This window comes from Amblyomma maculatum, chromosome 1, assembly GCF_055883805.1.
Source record: "Amblyomma maculatum isolate TAMU_Amacu chromosome 1, ASM5588380v1, whole genome shotgun sequence".
NCBI lineage: Eukaryota > Metazoa > Arthropoda > Arachnida > Ixodida > Ixodidae > Amblyomma > Amblyomma maculatum.
The window spans coordinates 112,034,824-112,049,784 of record NC_139344.1 but is presented as its reverse complement, the minus strand read 5'-3'; the positions used below and the strand labels follow the sequence as shown (position 1 = coordinate 112,049,784).

At 45.3% G+C, this 14,961-nt stretch overlaps 1 protein-coding gene across 8 annotated transcripts in view; it reads left to right on the top strand.

Annotated features, from left to right (window-relative positions):
• Positions 1-1,225: 1,225 nt before the first annotated feature.
• Positions 1,226-14,961, top strand: part of LOC146203505 (uncharacterized) — a 114,933-nt gene continuing 101,197 nt past the window's right edge. For 2 of the 8 annotated variants that reach the window (XM_084588808.1, XM_084588806.1), the window contains exons 1-2: positions 7,749-7,882; positions 8,361-8,531. In XM_084588808.1, coding sequence (XP_084444934.1) covers positions 7,805-7,882; positions 8,361-8,531 — 249 coding nt within the window. In that variant the 5' untranslated portion in view covers positions 7,749-7,804. The other 6 variants (XM_084588812.1, XM_084588809.1, XM_084588811.1 and 3 more) reach the window with 6 other exon arrangements.

The following is a 14,961-nucleotide window of genomic DNA, read 5'->3' as shown; positions in this document are numbered from 1 at the left end:
AGGAGCTCAAAGGAAAGATATCCAATAGTTAGTTGTAAAGGAATGAATTCCAGGAAAATATATATGTAACAAGGGGACCCAGATAGCCAGGTGGGCTGGTGAAGTAGATAGCTTGTAGGGATAAAGCAGTTTACACTGGAGAGGGTTAGTTGGAGAAAAACTATAGATGCCTTTGTCCTAGCTGTATAGTGAATGAGATTATGCTAATGATATGTAACTTGAAACTTGCATGCCCTGGAGAGGCATGCTGTGTTGAACATTTTCATGCCTAAGAGAAACTGAGATATTTAATGTTTAAAACATCTGCATTGTACCCACATATATTTAATACAAGCTGTTTTCATAGGCAGCTGAATTTGACACACATTTAAGATGGCGCACATATCAAGTACATTAATTTGAGTGTACTAAAATTGCCCTTAGTAACTAGGTTTAGGTCGGTTATCCCCCATGAAGATAGACACCTAGTAGACTTTGTTCAAACGTACCCATTTGCCCTTAGTAACTAGGTTTAGGTCGGTTATCCCCCATGAAGATAGACACCTAGTAGACTTTGTTCAAACGTACCCATTTCAGCTGGAAAAGCACATTTCCAGCTGAATTTCTATCTGGACAGCCATATTTTCCAGATAGAGGCTTGACTGGAGGTGTAAATGTTCCAGCTGGAAATCTCAAAATTCCAGCTGGGCATGCATGATTTCTGGTTCCATAATCTAGCAGGAAATAGATGTCATTCTAGCTGGAATTGCTTTTTCCCAGCCCGAAATCAGTTTTCCAGTTGGGTAATTTCGGTACACGGTTCCATAATCCAGCAGGAAATGAGTTTTTTTTTTTTTTCGTCTGGGATGAGCTTTAACATCCTAGTGCGGCTCAAGCTATGCGACATGCTGTAGTGGAGGGCTTCATAAATTTTTACCACTTGTGCACTGACATAGCACATGGGCACCTCCAAGCAGTCTACAGCCATGAATCGATCCCATATTCTTCAATAGAGCAGTCGAGCACCCAATCACTGAGCCATCAGGTTGGAGCGCTATTTAAATACTTATACTTACCATGTGGATAGTATATAGACATACGCACATCAAATGAAAAAAAAAAAAAAAAGAATGAAGTTATCTATAGACAAGCGTCATGTTTGTAAACAAAGGTGGCGCTGCGATCGGCAGCGACATGGGGATGGGGTGTAGGCAAAAACGCAGCGTGCCTACATTGCGCCAAGAAACGCTGCCTTCGAAATCAGTTCGCGCGTGCTAATATTCTGAAGCGTAAGCTTCGCTTCTGCTTAGAAATAGTTTGGTGTATGCCTGGAGAGTATTTCAGCACGTTATCAGCCGATTACTGCTGAAATTACCTGGCGAAGAGCGCTGCATTGGCTTCCTTATCCGTGGCCTCAACAGCGCGCGGCTACGGTGCGTAGGCGACTGCAGTGTTGATTAATTTAAATTAAAGGCTGTGGCTAAAGGTACGTCGGACGGACCCGATCAATGGTCTTAAAGGTACGTCCGACGGACCCGGTGCGTTTTTCTTCGGGATACGACGGACGGATCCGGGAAATATTTTTTAGAGGTACGGCGGACGGACCCGATCGGTAGGGTTCTTCCGACGGACCCAACGCATTTTTCTCCGATATGGGCCTTGGGATCCGTCGGGAAAGCCGGACGGATCCGAGATCCCCAGATGTGGTTGTAGCAACAACATGGTAGCCATATGTAGCCAAATCGAAGTTTGTATGAGGTGTACGTGCGAGGTGCAAGAAGTATGTACTCCATGCGTGAAATGTGAAATTACAAAGAATAGTACAGTGGCAAGAATAGTGCCTAGAATGGGTGATATACTACGTGATGGCATGATGATAGGTTTACGTGAGTTGGACCGCGGCAGGGTGGCAAGCACGACCAGAGCGCAAGCGCATGTAATCGCAGTGTTGACGGCCAGCCCGCGGCCCGCTCATTTGGTCCTCGTTATCATGTGGATTAACGTCTACGACGGTCGTTATGTAGTTATGTAGTTTTGATTCTTCAAAGTTTGCTCACTTTCATCTGTGATGAGATGCGTCACGTAACGCATCGCTTTCTGCTCGCATTGAAGTTTGGTGCTGCAAGTTCCACGTAGTACATATACAAGCGGCGCTGAAAAAGCTAGGTGCCGCCGGCGTGTCTCTAGCCCAAGCATCGCGTCATTCGTGTTTGTTGGAGGTGTGGTTTGTGCTTACCGTGAGATGCTGTGATGTACGGATTACGTCCTACTAGAGTGGCTGTGTGAGACTACGAAGAGTGCTGTGATGAGTGCGCCGATGTCCGGACGGTGTGTCCGTTTATGATCGGCGATGTTGCACGTGCATGTCAGTGTTTATTAGGTGCAGTGGTAATTTATTTACACGCGCTGTGCAAGAATCAGACGAAAATAAGTCATCGGCAATTTGTTAGCCTGCACTACAGAGCTCAAAACTCGGAAAATGGGAATGCACATGATGCAGTTTTCGCATGTTGGAGTGGACCGAAAAATAAGTGCCCAGCCCACACCGCCGGGATGCGCATTACTACAGGTGAAATGGTTCAGGTTTCTGTAAAATAGCTGCCTGGCACAGCACCTTCCTAAATGTTCAGGCTTTGTACTATTGTTGAAGGCCACTTTATCATTAATAAAGGAACGAATATGCTGTATGTGTTAATGACTAGTGCTTTTTCAACATATGTTCATTTTTTTTTTCGTTTTTCCTTAGTTTCCTTTGTTTTTCATGCTAGACAAAAACAAATAGTACACTTTTAAACTTGTCAGTCCAAAGCTGAACATGAATATCTGCCATGCATGTGACAGCTTTAATGCTAGAAAGGTTGACGTGTATAGCACATGTACGTAGACGCTGCGACATCTTAGTGGCACGTTCGGCTACTTGCCCCAAGGTCGTGATGTTTAATGCCAGTGATGGCAGTCACACTTTGGTGCAGGTGAAATGCAAATGCTTCTGTTTCCTGCAAGATGTCAACGCAAAGTACAAAGCCCGGGCAGTCAAATTAGTCTGGAGCTCTCCACTATGGTATTTTTCATAGCTACATATGTCACTTTAGGATGTGAAACTCTACATGCCACAGGTAGGCTGCATTGTTTTTCAGATTTTGTTACCTCTCATCTATGTTTTGCAACATTTGGCTAATTTTAGTTCTCAAACAGTTGTTAAAGATGAAACCGAAGCAGTTCTTGGCATGGTTTCCTGCTTGGATTAATTTGCTAATTGCAGTTCTTTGAAACTTGCATCAATGCTGGACAGTTCAAATAGCAGGCAGTTGAATTACAGAAATGATGTGGATCGTGCATTTCAGTTCTGACAAATGGAAAGTAACGGTCCCCTCCTTGCATGCATAGGTGCCCTTAGACAAATATATACTCAGGTGTGTGATTGTGACGCATATCAAGGGTCAACAGAAGGCCATGTGGAGCCAGTGTGATATTCTTCATGAAGGCTAAAGTAAAATTGTACAACAGCTGTTGTACCATGCAGAAAAAAATTGATCATTTAGTGTATGATTAACTGACCTTGAATAGCATCTTACTCAGAGTATGATGTGATATATATCTGGTTTAGCATCCCAAAACTACGGCTGTGAGGAACACGATAGTTGAGGGCTCCGGTATAATTTCGACCACCTGGGGTTCTTTCACATGCACTGACACCGCACGGTGCATGACGGCCTATTGTTTCGCCTCTATTGAAATGCTCCTGCTCTGGCTGGAACCAAATCTGCATCTTTGGGTTCAGCAGCCAACTGCAGAGCCAGCACAACGGGGCCAAGTATCAAAATGCATGCCATTACATTTCCTTCTAGCTGGTGGTTTTCTTCACAGAACTAATGTATACAAGAAAAAGTAAATAGCAAGAAAACACTAGTTTTATTGCACATTATATTCAGATTTCAGCAAACATTCTCTAGGAAAAAATTTCTCATAATGTTTGCATGGAAACCATGAACATCTTACAAAAACAAAACAATGCACTTACTCCACTCCAACTATTAATGGGCAAGGTTGCATCTATGCTACTACACTGCACTTATCACAAAACCACAAGCCCCATCTGCTTCGGCCAATCACTTGATGAAACTAACGGAGACAGATGTCGCACACCACAGACTGGTCGTCTCGCAACATATGTCTGCATATGTTGCATTTCAATTTCATGCCTTTCCACTTAGCTTCAACTGTTGCCAGCATTACTAGTCACCCATCTTTTCTGAAATTCCTTTTTACGCTGTTGGGATCAGCATCCTTGTTGGTCTCTGGAATTTTCGATGCTATCATTTTCACATCTTCCTCATCTGGAAGAATGAAGGAAATGACAAGCTTTGAGCAGAAAAAAATTAGGGAGACTCCTAATCTCCACCTGTAAGGGTATGGTGTGCCAGCGTTAATGGTTTCTGTCTGCAGATCCCACTGTGGATTCCCGTTAATTTACATGCCCTTTGCTACAAACATAATTACTAATTCCTTAATTCATGTCTCTGTTATCTCAGATATACTCATTAGCATACGGTCGTAGGCTGCCTTGTAAGGTGATAGACAACCTGGCATAGACCTCTGTAAGCCTCAACCTTTCTTAATTGGAGCTGAAACATCCCAGAACATATTTCAAATATAACTTTGTAAGCTTGACTTAACAGCTCCTGCCATGTCGTGTGGCCTCGTGAGATTTGGCTCGTGGCTCTTTTGGCTTGTGCACAGGGGTCATCTGTTAAATACTGGTTAACATGCATGAAAAATACATTTTCACACAAACTGGTGGCAAATGGTCAAGTGGTGCACTGCAGATTCTGAAATGTATACCCATATGCATGCAAGGATCGCATCATCACATAACATGATCAAGAGTTTTATCAGTACCTGTAGTTACATAGCATTTCAATGCCCATTAAAGGACCACCTCAGACAATGGTTGTTGTTACCACAAGACCTGTTCTAACAGCGTACTGACACCATTCCACTGAGCGATGGACATATGCATACCCTAGATAGCTCATGATTGTGGATCTCATTTATTTCTATGACTTCCAAGGATTAAAAGGTGATGAAAAGAAATAACCAGGTTACCTTGACACAATGCTAAATTACAGAGGGTGAATATGCTGCATGAAGATACCAAGAAGCTTGTACAAAGAAAAGTGAAATGGCAGGATTTTTGAAACATTGAAATAAACTACAAACTATACTTGTCAAACCTGTCATTAAGGAATGGAAATCATGCAGTAATCAAAAACACAACATGGAGGCCATTTTAGGCCATCTTCACAAAGCACATATCCACACCTCACACACAGCTTCATACTTATGAAAGAGGACAAACCAATATGCAAGGAGTGTGGAGATGAACTAACAATAAACCATATCTTACACGTGTGCCAGAGTCGAGAAAATAAGAGGAAACATTTTGTACAATTTTGCAACAGATCCCTTTCCATCCCAGCATGATCCTAGGAGAGACGTGCAAATTTCCTGCATTTTTGGTTTCCTAAAATGTTCCTAAACAAGCTACATCCTAAAAAACATTTTAGTCATTACACACAAAATAAATACATTAAACCTTGTTCTTGGTGCATGGCAGCATTAGTCGCTTATGCACCATAAAAACACAATGCTGTAAGGTATACCTTAGTTAGCTATGTTATATGAGACAAGCTTTCGGTCTGGTGTGGTCCTTATTCACGTGAAAGCGCTGTCATGAGGGTCTATGTCCCAGCGATCGGAAAGTGACCTATTCCAATACTTTTACAAACTGAAGGCGATTCTACAGATTTCTAAAGACTGGAGTGCTCAACTGTTTTATCAACGTCCGCCTGCTTTGACAGCCTGGAGTGAAACTGTTGAAGAGAATACATTTTTGAGCATTTAACGCATTTCTGAAGGCGTTGCTTTCAATTACGGGGCCCACAAAAAGCAGCTGAATGTCAAACGCCGCCTAGGTAGGCTTTCTAGCAAGACAGCGGTGTAGCGTGGAAAATCGCTCCGCCGGTCCATCGCTGGCGCCGCTGACGACAGGCGAACTGTTCAAACTTATAGCTACTGACCACACCTGAAACACTGAATTGCGCATGATCAAGGCAGAATTTCTCTAACACTGAGCACTGGTAGCTATCGATTTCGCGCCCAATATTGTGAAAATCTGTCCTCTCTTCGATCATTGATACGTCCACGGTTGAACATTTATGCGCCTCGGGGTAGGCCAGCCTTTGGAACATGGATGCGTGGTTGTAGCAACGATCACTTGCATGGCGCACTCTGCAAAATTCCAAGAGTCAGCTTCGGCAACGAAATGTGCAGCGCACATTTTCTACCCGTACCTAAGTCCGGCGATGCATGCATATCGATCCTTTTCAAAGCTGCGCGGCCGTTCAGTCGGGTCAGGCTAACTTCGAGCATGCGGGGGTTTAAACTACATGTACGCAAAATTCAACGACAAGAAAAAGATGCAGGCTAAGCACTTTAGTCTAGTCTTACCCTAAATACCAAAGAACATTGCTGTTCACAGGGAATTCGGATCATTCGCGCTTCCGGCTTTCCGGTTGTGCACTCTTGCGGTGCGGTGCAGTAGGTCTTCGCCTCGACGAGTCGATGTGCAGCTCGCCGCAGTAGCAGCGCAGGTCTCTAGTAGATTCGGCATGTCTTCTGCCACGGCTCTGAGGTAGAATTTAAACGAATAATTTAGCTAGAAACATCCTTTTTCCTCGGTCTGCTAAGAGGAACGAGCATAATGCCATTTCACATACATACTTTGGACTGCCGAATGTTCTGCACGGCGAGGTGTGTGTGTGTTGTGCCGGCGCTAGATCTTCGGAGGTCGATGCAGGACCTAAGACAGCGTAAATGCTAGGAATAGCTCGCTCGCATTACGGGCATATCGAGGTGATAGTTTAGTGCGAAGCGAAAGCTGCTCGTGAATGTGCGTATCTCGATGCCAGCTGGTAGAGCTGGTGCAGTACGTAGCATCGCCTGCAGCTATGTGCGTGACAGCGATGCTTGCCGTACACAATCCTGAGTGAAGACCGCGTGATCTATATGTTAGAACGGATGCACTCTTCGTAACACCTCATCGAGAGTCGCGGATATGGCTGATATCTATTCACGCGTAGCAAGCGGAATGTGGCCGCGCTCGACGTGCATACAGCCATGAGCCTATATATCGACGTCCGCCGTATCTTTACGAGAATCGAATGGATACGTCGGACGTACCTTTAGACACTTCGAAAAAAAAAAAAAAAATGACGTCAGGGCCTGTACAACTATGTACAAAGGTACAACCGGTACAACGTATGTACAACCATGGATGGAGGAAGTTCTTTCTTTCCTCCGTGGGTATACAACCAATGGTACAACCGTACAACCACACTAGCTTTTTGCTAGATACAGAAAATCCGAACAAGTGCAAAAGTTAAATACTTCTCAAAAAACGATAGTGCACCTGATACACTACAAGCGCTGTAAGTAGACCGGTAGTTTGCGCACATGAATTTTTCAAAGTCCGGCGTTGTTAGCTAAACACGCTGCACGGCTGTACGCTGTACTGTGAGTAAATTCCGATGCTCAACTTCCTTTGCTGCATTTGACCAAATCCCTGGGGTCTTGAAAAAAGTCGTGGGGTCGTGGTGCCAAAAAGCTATTTACCTACGTGGGCCCAAGTGCAATTAACGCCAAAGTTTGGTTTATTTATTTATTTATTTTTTTGGCTCAACGCGTTGGACGTCGGCTCTCTCTCACCCAGGGGGTTCAATCAGTTAAGTACTTGAAATCGGGAAGTCGTTGAGCGTTCAAACCTATGCTGGCGGTTATTACAGCGGCCTTTGCGACGGCTTGTGGTCTTATGTTGTCCACGATTTCTCCATATGTTTACAAGGTGTGTTGCAATAAACACATCGTGACTGTACCACTGTAGTAACGTTGCGATTGTGTGCTCCCACTCGAGAATAACTGGGATAACCTAATGGAGGCTCATATCGGGTCAAATGCTCAGGCCCTATTTGCTTTACGTGGTACCACCTTTTGCTGTATTTTATTGCGACCCGCGGTTAGGAGAGTGTTGTACGAGCGTGTATATGTCACGGCTCGTATATTAGCTACGAAAAGTCGGTCTTTGGATGAATTGCGCTCTACAGAAGCATGCTGCATGATTTTCCGAATAGGGTCGTGCTACTTACGCGTTTATTTATGGTAATCGTGTGCTAGCTGAGCGCACTAATATCGCAGCCTACACTTGCCGGGAAGTGACACAGTTTCACATATGCAGCTGTCTGGAACACTCTCGTCTATTTTTTTTTTCCTCCTCGGGGCCCGGTCGCTAATTCATGGCTTTTCACACGCCGTTGATGGTACAGGCATTCATTGGGTACTACTCGGATCGTCCAGAGGCAATGGCAACGTCGCTCTTTGAAGAGTTTTGGCAGTGGAGGCTGAAGGACAGCCCCGAGTTCGCCACCATGGTTGGCTTTCACGGTTACGACCACCTGTTGGAGCCGTACTCGTTACAGTCGTTTCAAGACAGGAGGGTGAGTGTTGTCCCTTCGCGCGCGCCGTGAAAAAAAAAAAAAATAATGTTATAGCGTAGCTTATAATTGGTTAGTTGCCCTACAACTTCGTGCAGTCCTGACAGCAAGAGTGTGTGTGTGTGTGTGTGTGTGTGTGTGTGTGTGTGTGTGTGTGTGCGTGTGTGTGCGTGTGTGTGTGTGCGTGCGTGCGTGCGTGCGTGCATATATATATATCTTAAAAAACGCTTCGGCTGCCGCACATCGATGGCGCTAAATAGCAAAAACGTCCCAGTACTGAGGCTCACGTGTGTGTCATGTGTACGTTCCATACAGTCTGTCTTATGGTTTGAATTCAAGTGTCATAAGTAAAAATTAGGACGCTTGCGAATTTTTGGTAATGAGAGACTGGCACATGGTTTGGCAAAGTGTGAAAGGCCTTTCGTTGGTTTGGTTTTTGGGGAAAGGATGGTGCAATATCTGCCTCACTTCACGGTACACAGCTACACTTACAATGAGTGAATGACTTACAATTAGAGGTGCAGGGTCGTCCACATCTATCTACAACACAGTCAATGCTTTAAAAGCGCTGTTGCATCTGACCTGGCCATGCAATGAAGCTAAGTGGCCAGCAGTTCGAAGCGCCACCTTTTGGTCCCTCTGTGGTTGTATTGCTTTGCTTCAATATGAGCCTGCGTCGAATGAAATTCTGGTTTGAAAGCAGCAACCGTGATATAGGTAGAAATGGATGACCCTGTACATATGTCATTCCAAACTAGCCTCCAGCTTGACTAGCAGATGGATGTTAAATGGAAAGTGAAATGGTATGGCACCTCCCTGAATGCTGCGCAAAAAATGGTTGTGTCACAATTTTGATGCGAAATCACACGCATATTTTTTCAGACACAGTTTTTTCGGAACGCTTCTCAAAACTATGGTACTGTGATGGCTTTTTGCCACAATTAATGCTACTGCACAAAAAGTTATTTCTAATCAGCTAAGGTAAATGATCAGGCTACTAGTAATTCCGTAGTAACAAAGCGGAAAAAATTACAACTAAGCCTGTGTCATGGGCAAGTAGCTACAAAAGATGGGGCATGCGAGCGCTGGCTCAAATTCACATCACTGTGCCTTCCGGCAGTGTACTTCTACTGTTGAGGCCATGGATTTATTTTTCACCATTTCATACTTTTTCCTTGATTCTGTCATACTTTTGGTTTAGGGTACGGTTTTTGTAGTGGCTTGCGTATGGGGTGAGGAAGCTCTTGTCATTTGCACAGTGAATTGCTGGTAATATATTCATGCGTTGGATACCAGTTCAAGGCTAATTTGCTTTGTAATTTATTTGCTTTTAGTCATGGTGACCTGTCATGCTTATGTGAGAAAGAATATGCTGCAGAAAAGTGCTCAGAATCAAAAACCATTTTAATGCAGAACATTGGTCTTTCATTCGTGTAATTTTAGGTAAGGAACTGTAGGCAACATCTTGCATGACATCACAAATGAAATGGTCCGAGTTAAAAAGAAATTGAAGTGAATACAAACAGGATTTACAAATCTGTGTGGTCACAAGACTGAAAAAACAAACAAACAAAAACAAAACTTGCACAGAGTCAGAAAGGTAGAGGTAACTGCTTTCTAGGCAAGACTTGTCTACAGTATGATTGGAAGATAAAAGAACTGCTTACAACAGTCATTAGCATGGAATGTTTCAGTGTTGCCTTGGTGCAAAGCTGGGTTTCATGTACCATCCCCACTCCCAAAATTTTAGCTTGTGGCTGCCCATTTTGGCTGTTGCCCTGGAGAGGTTTTGACCTAATGTGTGCAACTTGATAGGAACCCCAATGCTTTCAGCTTTGTTTATCCTTGTACTGTTTAGTGGCTACTGCAGCATGCGTCCAAATCATTGAGAACAGCGGCTTCTTGATATGCTATATGCCATCTTTGGGTAATCTGTTGTGCTTAATTGGGGCAGCCTTTGTGTGGGGACATTTGCAAAAAACAGACAGTGGAACATTGTTCGTGTAACTCATGTAATAGGCTGCAGTAGAGCGATCAGTAGGAGTAAACCTGAAGCCATGCTTAATTAAAGGTTGGTTGGTTTGGTTTGTGGAGTTTAACATCCCAAAGTGACTCAGGCTACGAGGGATGCCTTAGTGGAGAGCTCCGGAAATTTTGACCACCTGGGGTTTTTTAACATGCACTTACATCACAGGTAAAGGACTGGCTTGCCACAAATTAGTAATTTATGGTTATCCATGTCAAAATTAATGGGTTTAAGAAAATGAAATTTCAAGCCATGTAATTCCAGCATTGAAGCTTCAGCCATCCTTTTGCATAGTATGGTAGTAATATTGTTGTTCTGTGTGTGTGTGGGAAGGGGGGGGGGGGGGGGTGCTCTACTGTAAAAGAATAGAGGACAGTGCTGCATAAGTATATGCAGTATTCTCCTTGATTCTTCTACAGTTCCCCCCTCCCCCCCCACTTCTCCTCTAAAAAAAGATATGTTACTACCATCTTGTGCAGAAGGATGGCTGAAGCTTTAATACTGCATAAGCATGTGCCCTGCCGCGGTGGTGCAGTGGTTAGGGCGCTCGGCTGCTGTGCCCAAGGATGCGGGATTGAATCCCAGCTGCGGCAGCCCCTTTTCGATGGTGACGAAAAGTAGGTGCCCATGTGCTGTGCTACACGTTAAAGAACCAAGGTGGTCAAAATTTATGAAGCCCTCCACTACTGCTTCTCTCATAGCCTGAGTCACTTTGGGACAGTAAACCCTATAAAACCACACTAAGCATAATCATATTGGAATAAAGTAATCAGAGGTCAGGTAAGCATAATAGAATAAAGTAGGCAGGCATGCTGGCATTTCAGTGTAACAGGCTTATTGCACTGTGCACACCTTTTGGAATGTGCAAAAATTTTATTTGATGTAGTGCAGATGAATTGGGTGCTGCATATTTCATTTCTTAGTTCGATTTTTTTGTGCCACCTCCTCATAAACCTTCTTGTGTGCACCTCCGTATAGTGCCTTTTCTATATTGGCAAAAAAACCGCGCACTGTGGTAGGAGTTATTCACCATAGCATGGATTTGAAAACTTCATGACCCATAGTATGCTTCCAAACCATATGTAAAACATGGCAGCTGCAAAAGTGGCACCTTGTGTTGAGGGCCCGTGAAAAACTGCTTGCTAAAACTAGAAAGTGCACACAAGAAATAGGTATCCCATCAACCCTCTGTGCAACGTAATAATTTTTAAGCTACCTTCATTAGGGCTGAACATATCAGGCAATCGAAAATGATGCTGCTCCTCACCCCATCAACTCAGCCCACGCTGGAGCACAAGGAGAAAAGACAAAAACAAGTCGCTATGGTCCCCACCGTGCCCCGTCTTGCCTGCGTAACTTGGGGGCATCCAATGATTGGGCGTGCCGAGCAAGCCTTAATGATGTCAGTGGGGAGGTTTGCATGTGGGAATGCATTGCACAAATTAGTTGCGAGCAGTCGCGAGGAGAACTTTTTAAAAATTATTTTGTTGGATGGGGGTTTATTGAGGTACTGGGACGTGATCTTTAGAAGCGTGTTAGGAACAGTCTGCACACAAGCAGGTCCAGCGCACACACCGATAGCGATGTCACTGGCGACAGCGCACGGAAGCTTCTTCTTTATCTTTGCACGTACATCTTCATCTTTACAAAGTCCCCGGAGAGAAGAGGAGCCACCCTGGTGACTTACGGCGTAGGCAAAATGGCTGGGTCGTAATATTCTTTAAGGCGCTGGACGTGGACAGTTTCGCGGCCTTGTCAACGGAGATCAGGTGAGGGCATCAAGGGTTCCACAATGTAATTGACAGGAGAGATGCGCTCGAGGACACGATAGGGGCCGTGATACTCGGAAATAAATTTTGAAGATATTCCGGGAGTACCTGATGGAATCCAGAGCTACACAAGACTGCCAGAAGAGAATTGCGGTGTCTTCTGGTGGTTGTCGTGACGGGATTTGACTAGGTTTCAGTTGTGGGAGACTGGGAATTTTGGCGGCACTCTGCATGTCGGGCAGCTTCAGAAGCAGCGGTATACTCAGATCCATATGGTTGTAAGGAAGAATGGTATCTAGCGGAGCACAAGGGTGACGGCCGTAATGATGATAGAATGGAAAGATGCCGGTAGTTGACTGTGTAGCAGTATTTTATGCGTACGTCACATATGGAAGGAGGAGATCCCAGTCAGAGTGGTCGGAAGAGACATACTTATAAAGCATATCACCAAGGGTACGGTTGAAGCGTTCGGTGAGTCAGTTAGTCTGCGGATGATAGGCGGTAGAGGTTCGGTGAAGTATGTGGCACTTGTCCAGTAGAGCTTTAATAATGTCAGATAAAAAGATGTGTCCTCTGTCACTGAGTAGTTCACGTAGTGCGCCATGGCAAAGAACGAATTGCTGCAAAATGAATGAGGCTACTTCTGACGCTGTGAAAAATGGAAGGGCAGCGGTTTCAGCATATCTCGTCAGGTGGTCAACCGTAACGATTGCCCAATGGTTTCCAGCGGCAGTGTATGAGAGCGGGCCATATAAATCATTACCAACGCGATCAAATGGGCGTGGTGGGCAAGGTAACGACTGCAGCTCGCCAGCAGAACGATGAGAAGGAGACGTGCGACGTTGACAGGCGAGGCATGAGCGAACATATTTGAGGACGAAGTTGTACATGCCCGTCCTTTAGTATCGTAAGCGTAGCCGATGGTATGTCTTGAACACTCCCGCATGGCCGCATTGTGGGTCAGTGCATAAGCAGTTGCACACTTGCAGTGTAGGTGGCGGGGAATGACTAGCAACTATTGTGACCATCAGCACTGTAGTTCCGGCGATAAAGAAGGTTGTCGCGAATGGCGAAGTGCGATGCTTGTTAGCACAGTGCACGCGATGGAGAAACAGCCAATGGATTGGAGAGGAGACCGATAAGAGAAGCGACCAGGGGTCTCTCCGCTGCTCAGAAGGCATGTCACTGATGTGAAGTGACATTGGTGAGGTGTCCGAGGTGGAAAGGCTGGCGACATCAGCTGGTAGGGGGCAGCGAGAAAGGGCATCAGTGTCTTGATGCTTGCGGCCAGAGCGGTAGACTACGTTGACATCAAATTCCTGTAGACAAAGAGCCACCTGGCTAGACGGCCGGATGAGTCTTTCAAGGAGGAAAGCCAGCAGTGCGTAGTGGTCCGTCACAACTTCAAAGGGCGGCCATAGAGGTAAGGGCGGAATTTGGTCAGAGCCCAAACAATTGCCAAACACTCTTTTTCAATTACCGAGTGATTTTACTCCGCCTTCGTGAGCGTTCGGCTTGCATAGGCGATGACGTATTCAGCAAATTCAGATTTCTGCTGAGCGAGTACAGCGCCGAGACCGACACCACTGGTGTCGGTGTTTACTTCAGTAGGGGCCGTCAGGTCGAAGTGGCTCAGGACGGGCGATGTTGTGAGGATGTGGCGCAACATATTGAAGGCGTCGTCGCATGACAGTGACCAGAGCGAAAAGTCGGAACTGTCTGACAGAAGCTGTGTCAAAAGGGTAGCAATGGAGGCGAAGTTTCGTATGAACCGACGAAAGTAGCTGCGCAGGTCTTTGATGGATCTCGGCTTGGGAAAGGCAGCAACAGCATGAAGTTTGGCCTGTTCTGGAGAAACCCCTTCCTTGGAGACGTGCCTTAAAATGGCCAGTTGACGGGCGGCAAAATGACACTTCTTTAAGTTTAGCTGCAAGCCGGCATCAGAAAGGCAGGTCAAGACGGGCTTCAGGAGGTAGAGGTGAGTGTCGAAGTCAGGAGAAAAGACGAGAATGTCGTCGAGATAGCAGAGGCAGGTCTTCCATTTCAGTCCATGCAAAATGGTGTCCATCATTCTCTCAAATGTCGCAGGAGCATTGCAAAGGCCAAAAGGCATAACAGTAAATTCGTACGGGCCATCTCGAGTAATAAAAGCGGTTTTAGAGTGGTCGGCCACTTTCATCAGGACCTGCCAGTATCCGGAACGTAAATCTAGGGAGGAAAAGAATTCAGCCCCTTGCAAACAGTTTAGTGCGTCGTCTATGCGTGGAAGAGGATAGACGTCTTTTTTTGTAATCTTATCAAGTCGGCGGTAATCTACATAGAAGCGAATGGAACCATCCTTCTTTTGAACAAGCATAACAGGTGAAGCCCAAGGGCTGTTTGAAGGATGAATGACGCTGTTTTGGATCATCTGGTCTACTTGCTCTTCAATAATACGGAGCTCTGTTGCTGAGACACGGTAGGGCTGCTTTCTCAGTGGTGCGTGGTCTTCAGTATCGATCGGATGAGTGACAGTTGAACTTTGGCCCAGGGAATTTTGATGGAAGTTGAAGGAGAAGCTGAACTGTTGAAGTAGGGCAAGAAGTTGCTTTCGCTGAAGCGGAGGAATACTGGTGTCGATGGAGTGGCGGAACAAGTC